General features: G+C 52.1%; 1 protein-coding gene across 1 annotated transcript; it reads left to right on the forward strand.

The window, feature by feature from the left end:
- The first annotated feature begins 878 nt into the window (after positions 1–878).
- Positions 879–5470, forward strand: Zscan10 (zinc finger and SCAN domain containing 10). The gene is made up of 5 exons (XM_028853991.2): positions 879–1301; positions 2208–2472; positions 2646–2710; positions 2864–2921; positions 3666–5470. Exons 1-5 carry the CDS (start codon positions 906–908, stop codon positions 5231–5233), a joined length of 2352 nt encoding a protein of 783 aa, XP_028709824.1. The 5' UTR covers positions 879–905; the 3' UTR covers positions 5234–5470.
- Positions 5471–8313: the final 2843 nt, after the last annotated feature.

An 8313-nucleotide genomic window follows, 5' to 3' on the forward strand; every position in this document is an offset into this window, starting at 1 on the left:
GAGACAAAGTCCCCAGCCTGGCTAGCCTAAAACTTCATGTCGCCAAGAGTGACTATGAACTTTTGGTTTCTCTGCCTCGCTATGCCCAGTTTAAGCAGTGCTAGCTGGGGATTGAACCCAGAGGGCTGTGTTTGCTAGGCAAGGGCTCTACCAACAGAATTAAGCTCCCAGCCCTCAGAGCAACCTGCTTTTTCTACCCTTGCCTGGTTGCTCTGTCCTACCGCTGTGGGGCATCATTTTTTTAGGTTTTTTTTTTTTTTTTTTTTTTTTTTTTTTTTTTTTTTTTTTTTTTCAATTCATTGTGTGTGGTGTTTTGCCTGCACATTTGACTGTGTGCTACATGCCTGCAGTGCCCTTGGGCCAGAAGAGGGTGGCAGACCTCCTTGGAAACAGTTACACAGACTGGGAAGTGAATCTGGGTCCTCTGGAAGAGCAGTCAGTGTGCTCTTAACTGCTGAGACATCTTTCTAGCCCCACATTCTTTTTTATTTTTATTTATTTATTCCTGAGCTGGAGCCTTTCTATTTAGCCCTGGATGTCCTGGAATCTGTGTAGACCACGTTGGCCGTGATCTCATAGAGATTTCTCCTACATCCGCTTCCAGAGTGCTAAGATTTAGGAGGCGAGCCACCACGCCTGGCCCATATTCCTACTTTCTAATGCCTGTAACTCAGGTAGGGATTAGCGTCCCTGCAGCGTATCTTGTTTTTGTGTTCCCCTCCCCCTCTTTTTCCCCCTTTATGTGATAAGGCTGGCCTGGAACTCCTGATCCTCTTGTTTCCATATCCTGGAAAACAGACGCCGGGATTCCTGCGGCAGATCTTAACTCGGGGTCTTCAGTTCCACAGGTGTGGGAGGAGCTGACGAAAGGGACTAAGAGCGGTCCGGTTTCACAGGTGTGAAAGATGCTGGCAGAACCGGTCCCAGATGCTCCGGAACAAGAGCAGTTCGGAGCAGTGAAGCTGGAGGAGGACGACTTGCCTGTCGAGGAGGACCCCGTGCGGGCAGAGGCCAGGCCTCGGCCTGAGGTAGCCCACCAGCTCTTTAGGTGCTTCCAGTACCAGGAAGATATGGGGCCGCGAGCATCCCTGGGCCGGCTCCGGGAACTCTGCAACCACTGGCTGCGGCCGGCGATGCACACCAAGAAGCAGATTCTAGAGCTGCTGGTGCTGGAGCAGTTCCTGAGCGTCCTGCCCCCGCACGTGCTCAGTCGACTGCAGGGCCAGCCACTCAGGGATGGAGAGGAGGTGGTACAGCTGCTGGAGGGCGTGCCCAGAGACTCCAGCCACGCGGGGCCCCTGGTGAGACGGGGCCAGACCAGGAGCTGTAGGGGTGGGGGTGGGTGGACAGAAACTGGTCACCTCAAGAAGAAAGCTCTGCAAATTCCACTTGCTTCCATCTGTGACGAGAATCCTGGAGCTCATGGGGCGCATCACAACAAAGGCAGCGAACAGAGAGCTAGGACTTTATTTCTTTCAGTGGCACTTTCTACAGAGAGCTGGTGTTTAGAAGGTAGCAGATTAATATCTCAAACAAAACAGAAAAATTGCCTTCTATCTCACCTCCAGAAGCAAGAAAGGGGTGGGGTGCCAGGAGAGGTATCAGCAGTTCAGAGTTGGTGTCATCCCTGTGGTCACATATCATTTCTTCTTTCTTTTTGAGACAGTACCTCTCAGTGTAGCCCTGGCTGACCTGGAGCTCTAGCTGTGGAGACCATTCTGGCTTTGAACACACAAAGACCAGCTTGCCTCTGCCTTCCAAGTGCTGGGATTAAAGTCATTCTCCACCACACCCAGCCTCTGGTCACATTTCTGGTGCTTGTCATGTCTGGGCCTCTCTCTTTATCACCCCTGCACTCTTTCCTTGATGTCTGGGGCTGAGCACGGCTTAAAACACTGCTGTCAGCCTTGTGCTCCAGGGTGTCCAGGCCATCACGGGGCTTAACTTGGAGCAAACCATTAAAAGTGTGTGCATGCTAAGCTATTAATAGCATGTGCATGTAGGCTCCTTTCTACAGTATGAGGTACAAGTGTGTTCCCACGAGGCAGAATATAAAAGCGCCCCTTCTGTTCTCTGTCCCCTTTCACGACACCGACTCATCCTTACCGTCTTAGCTGGGTGGCTCTCCTGTGTGGCTCTGTCCTGTTCTGGTAGAATCAGTAGACTCCTGCCGCCTGTCTGCCTCCTAAGACAGATATTTTCAACAGGATTTTAGCTTCAGTGCTGGCAAGAGTGCCCCTGCAGACATCATCTCGGAGGGACAGGATATCCCTTCCCAGGCCTCCAACCCCAGCCCCAAAAGGGAGCTGCCCTCAGAGGAGACTCCAGCCCTGCATCCACTGAATGAATTACCCCCATCTCAGCCAATGCCCACCAAGCCTGCTGAGCCTGAGGAGTGGAAACTTGCCCCGAGTTCAAACTGGCCAGTGAGCCCAGAGCCCCAGAGGATGCTCCAGGACCCACAAGAAAGCCGTGAGGAGCTGGTGTCCTGGGAAGCAGACTGGAAGTGGGGGTGGGGGCTGGAAGTCAGGGAGGAGTGTGGTGGGAGAGTGCTGGGAAGCTTCGTGGTTTCGAGGATGGGTGGTCATGTCTTTAAAGCTGGCAACACTTCTAACAGCAGTGTCTTCCTCTCCCGATGCTGCCAGACCCCTCCCAGGGCCCCTCATGGCTTGAGGAGAATTCCAGAGACCAAGAGCTGGTGGCTGTGTTGGTAAGCGGAACCGATCCCTGTCACAGGTCTTTCTGAGGCTACCTTCTGCCTTTTAGCAGTCGATGTTTCCTTCTATTTAACCCCAGGAAGTACTGCTTCGTGAAGGCCTCAGGGCCCGTTCTTCACTCAGAAGGGTCTCGGCTCTCTTTGCAGGAGTCCCTTACCTTTGAGGATACCTCAGAGAAGAAAGCTTGGTCTGCAAACCCTCTTGGTAAGCTCCGCCCCAGTCACGGCCACTGAATGCTCTTTGCTCAGGGTTCCAGATACCATCTGACTTTCTAACCTTTTGATGGGTTGATGCTGACCAAGTCTTGGGTTTGTTCATCTGTTTATTTAGTGGTATCCATAACCAAATCCAGGACCTTCCCCTTTCCTGTTCCTTGTGTCTGGTTGTTGTTCTTTTGATTTTGTTTGTTTTGGTTTTTGAGACAGGATTTCTCTGTGTAGCCCTACCTATCCTGGAACTCTCTATAGACCAGGCTGGCCTCGAACTCACAGAGATCCTCCTGCCTCTGCCTCCTAAGTGTGGGAATTAAAGGCGTGCACCGCCACTACCTGGTGAACAAAGATTTTTTTTAGAAGCACAAATATTTATTTGTAACAAAGGAGTTTGTGTACAGTGTTGAAAATCTACAACTTCTGAACAAAGACATTCTTTTTGTCCTCAGACTGACCATCATCAGGTTCTGATGATGCCTAGTAGCTCTTTCAGAAAGATCCTGCTGATAACTGTGTGCCACCACCTTCTCCTCCTCTTCCTCCTCCTCCTCTTTTCTTCTTGATTGTTCTTGTTTTGTGAGGCAGGATCTCTCTATGTAACCCTGGCTGTTCTGGAACTGTCCATGTAGACCAAACTAGCAGTAAACTCAAACATCTACCTGCCTCTGACTCCTGAGTTGCTGGAATTAAAGGTGTGTACCCCCATTTCCAGCCCTCTGTGTTTGCTTCTTCCCAGGATTTAGGAGCAGAATGCCTGACAAGGAGGATCTTAAAGCTGAAGAACCTAAGGAGAATATTTGGCCTGTCATCATTTTGTCAGAGTCCCAGACGGAGGACCCTGGAGTCACAGCAGAGCCTCCTTCCCAGACACTAGGGCAGGAGGCAAATGGTGCTGGTGGAGGAGGGACCCCTGCTGACAGCGGTGAGGTTCCGGACAGCAGAGGAGCTGCAGGTGTCCCAGAGTCCGAGCCAGAGTCGCTCGGCTTTATATGCACGGAGTGTGGAATGAACTTCCCACAGCTGTCCAGCCTACAGGCACACCAGCTACAGTCTCACCCGGGCTCTGGACCTCGGCCAGTCTCTCGTTCCTTCCGGTGTCTGTGGTGCGGGAAGACTTTTGGGCGCAGCTCCATCCTCAAGCTGCACGTGCGCATACACACAGATGAGCGGCCGCACGCCTGTCACCTCTGCAGCCACCGCTTCCGCCAGAGCTCACACCTGGCCAAGCATTTGCTCACGCACTCCTCTGAGCCTGCCTTCCGATGTGCTGAGTGTGACCAGGGCTTCCAGCGTCGCTCCAGCCTCATGAAGCACCTGCTGGCACATGCCCAGGACCAGAATCCCACGCCAGACCCAGAAGGCAAAACGAAAGTGCCAGAGAAGGCAGTTGTCCTCTGTCCCCAATGTGGGCAGACCTTCCAACGGCGCTCCAGTTTAAAGCGTCACCTGCGCATCCATGCAAAAGGCAAGGACCGTCAGTCCTCGGAAGACCCTGGCAGCCTTAGCTCTCGCCAGGAGAGCAAGCCCTACGTGTGCGGTGACTGTGGCAAGGCCTTCCGACGAAGCGAGCACCTAATGGCCCACAAGCGAGTCCATACCGGCGAACGACCCTTTTCCTGCCAGGCCTGTGGCCGCTGCTTCACCCAAAGTTCCCAGCTGATCAGCCACCAGCAGGTGCACACGGGTGAGAAGCCTCATGCCTGTCCGCAGTGCAGCAAACGCTTTGTGAGACGTGCCGGTCTTGCTCGCCATCTGTTGACCCACGGTGGCCTCCGGCCTTACCACTGTGCCCAATGTGGCAAAAGCTTCAGCCAAATGCAAGACCTGACTCGCCACCTGCTCAGCCACACAGGAGAGAAGCCCTGCCGATGCAGTGAGTGCGGAGAGAGGTTCAGCCAGAGTGCCCACCTGGCACGCCACCAGCGCATCCACACGGGGGAGAAGCCTCACGCCTGTGACACCTGTGGTCACCGCTTCCGCAACAGCTCCAACTTGGCCCGCCACCGCCGCAGCCACACGGGCGAACGGCCCTACAGCTGCCCAACCTGCGGCCGCAGTTTCCGGCGCAATGCGCACCTGCAGCGCCACCTGGTCACACACACCGCCTCCAGGCAAGAGATGGAAGACCCCCAGGAGTGCCCCGAGTGTGGCAAGAGCTTCAGTCGCAGCTGCAACCTGCTGCGCCATCTGCTGGTGCACACGGGCGCAAGGCCTTACTCTTGTGTGCTGTGCGGTCGGGGTTTCAGCCGCAATTCGCACCTGCTGCGCCACCTGAGAACCCACGCCCGGGAGACGCTGTATTAGCTTCCCCCACGCACGTTCCAGCAGCCTGTCCCGTATGCACTTCCCTGCATGAATAAGATTCCCTGTGATGTCCCCTTCACACATACCTGCTCTTGGTTCCTCCACGTTTGGTGTCCCCACCATTGACCTCTTTTCCCTGACCCCAGGAATGTGGTTTTGGATGCCTTAAGTAAAGCTACCTTCTCAAAATTGGTCCTTACAATTTTTTTTTTCTTTTTCGGGACAGGGTGACCTTGAACTTCTGGTCTTCCTGCCTCTGCCTTCTGGGTGTTTGGATTATAGATAAATGCCATGTGTATGGTTTATGCAGTGTTGGGCATCATACCTAGGACCTTCAAGGCAAACACCCAACCAAATGAACTGCTTCCCCTTTGCTGAAGATCCAACCTGGGTTAGACAGGGGTGGTAGTGCTGAGCAAAGTGCCATCAGCCACCACGTTCCCCCTGTGACACGGTTCCATCGCTGTCCTTCATGACTGCAGAAAGTCCTCTAGCAGGCTGAAAAGGTGAGGCTGGCCGGCAGCGACGGCAGCTGAGGAAAGAAGGTCGAGCACAGTCAGCTTTTCGCAGGCCTCTCCGTAAAATCAGCCTTACCCAACCACAGGCCTCTGTGGCTTGTGGGACTCACTAAGACAGAGTCTAGGGTTAAATTGGGGTGCACTAGGAAACTTGGGTGTGGAGGCTTTGTAACTTTCCCAAACTGAACAGTGCCAACAATTGAACAAAACCTGGTAGCAGGGCAATTCGACTATCTGTTGAGACCAGCTAACCACCCATAATCCTCTGATGCGATGCTGGTGTGGACATTGGCCCAATACCAGGGTGTCACACATAAGGAAGTCTCAGCTGCCTCCTTGCCTGTAAGTCAGGTGACTTGTGGTAAAAGCACAATAAGAAAGAGGAGGTATGACTCTAGAACTTTCCTTTTCAAGGAAAAGGCTGTGTAATTTTTGTGTTTGTTTTACAGGGGACTTCATAGCAGGAACTTAGCCCCACCCAGGACTCTGCACCAAGAGCTGACCATAAATAATGAGGGAAGTACAAACTGTGCTTCTGTGTGTGTGTACATGGGCACATGTGCACACATGTTGCTGAGTATCAGACCTAGAGACCCCACGGCTGGATCTGTGCTTCACCAATGAGATGCTCCTCAACCCTGAGGGGAATCTTAGGCCCAGTCAGCAGCGATCTCTAAGCTCTGGACAAGGCAGGAGCCTCGGGAGGTTGGGGAGGTTGGCAAGGTTAGGTGGTAGAAATTTACCTGGTTGTCACAGAATACTTCCATTTCGTTAAAGGTCCTGGAGAAGAAAACTTTGAACAGAAAGGGTCAGCCAGCTAAGAGGCTGGGCGTGAGCACCACAGGGTTAAGCTTATCTATTAAGATAAATGTGGGCCAGGCATTATGTTGGGTTGTTGAAGGGGACAGAGTCTGAGATGCATCCTTCAAAGGAACAGAGGACCCTCTTGGTGACTATGACACCTGAGGGAGAGGCTAGGATGGCAAGATCCATGTCGGTCTGAGTACAGAGTCCAGGTCCAGCCTGAGTGTTAGTTTTATGTGGCGACACATGTTATTCATTACGTGGTGCTGTTTACCGTGTGAGAAAAGCCACAAGGTACGAGAAAACCCACTATAGGAGTTTATTCAGGAAAGATGTGCTGAGGTCTATGGAAATGGTCATGCAAAGAGAGAGGAAGAAGAAGAGGCGGTAGGAGTCTGTGACCTGCTTTTTATTGATTTTCCCCACACATGTATGTATGGGCTCACATAGCTATACCACGCATGCACCATAGATTGCGTGATCAGGCTGTGCACAAATTATGTGACCATGCAGTGCACTGATTATGTAGGACGTAAGGTGGTGGGAAAACCAAGCCTCCTGCCTGACTACTGGACAGCACATGGGCGGCCGTGTAGCAACACTGAGGAACTTAAAAGACCTCGTCTAAAAGGTGAAATGAGGACAGGAAAAGTGCCTGTTTAGCAGGCATAAAGCCCAGACTCAGCTCTCAGAACCATCAAGAAACCAACAAACCTGCAGGAAAAGAAAAGCGGTTCCTGCCTGTAATCCCCACACCAGGGATGCAGGAGGATCCTGAGTGTGAGGCCACCCTGCACTGCATAACCAGACCCCATCAAATCTCTGGCATAGCAGCCCAGGTCTTTAAAACCAGCATTCGGGAAGCAGAGGAAGGGTTCAAGACCATCCTGGTCTATACAGAGTTCAGGACAGCCAGGGCTATATAGAAAAACTCTGCCCCAAAACCACAAAATTGAATTAAATGTAAGAAAAAGACTCTCTGGGCAGTGGTGGCACACGCCTTTAATCCCAGCCTTCAGGAGGCAGAGCCAGGCAGATCTCTGTGAGTTTAAGGCCAGACTGGTCTACAGAGTGAGTTCCAGGACATGCTCCAAAAGATATACAGAGAAACGCTATCTCAACACCCCCCCCCCCAAAAAAAAAGACTGCCTAAAAAAATGCCAAGGGAGAGAGCTCAGCAGTTAAGAGCACTGATTGCTCTTTCAGAGGACCCAGGTTCAATTCCCAGCACCCACTCGGTGCTAACAACTGTCTCTAATTCTAGTACCAGGGAATAGAAGCCCTCTTCTGGCCTCCAAGGGCACTGTGTGCATGAAGAGCACAGACACAGGCAGGCAAAACTGCAGACATAAAAAATAAAATCAATTTTAAAAAACAATAGAGGCCAGGGAGCTCACACACACAGCACTCTGAGAGTGGAGGAGGGGGATCAGGAGTTCAGGGCCTGTCTCTGCTACACAGGGCGTTTGCGGCCAATCTGGTTCCTGTCTTGACAAACAACAACAAAATGAAAGATTAGGAGACAGGCCTGTTAGGCAGAGGCCAGGAGGGAGGTGCTTGGCCCCTCAGCCAATGTCAGGGGTGGGGTTCTTTGTTGTGTTTCCCTTGAATTTAGATTTCATTAGCTTACTATATTGAAATATACTTACTATATGAAATAGCTGAGAAGGGGCAGCTCAATGCGACTTCATTTCAACAGAGGTCTCTGTGTCATACTCCCAGGAATGTCATCTCCAAATAAGAAATGACCTTGCTGGC

This window comes from Peromyscus leucopus, chromosome 8b (assembly GCF_004664715.2).
Source record: "Peromyscus leucopus breed LL Stock chromosome 8b, UCI_PerLeu_2.1, whole genome shotgun sequence".
In the NCBI taxonomy this organism is placed as follows: domain Eukaryota; kingdom Metazoa; phylum Chordata; class Mammalia; order Rodentia; family Cricetidae; genus Peromyscus; species Peromyscus leucopus.

Coding starts and splice junctions, on each gene's coding strand:
- Zscan10 (XM_028853991.2), top strand. CDS start 906: ATGCTGGCAGAACCGGTCCCAGATGCTCCGGAACAAGAGCAGTTCGGA. Junction 1,302..2,207: donor CCAGCCACGCGGGGCCCCTG/GTGAGACGGGGC, acceptor TATTTTCAACAG/GATTTTAGCTTCAGTGCTGG. Junction 2,922..3,665: donor TTGGTCTGCAAACCCTCTTG/GTAAGCTCCGCC, acceptor GCTTCTTCCCAG/GATTTAGGAGCAGAATGCCT.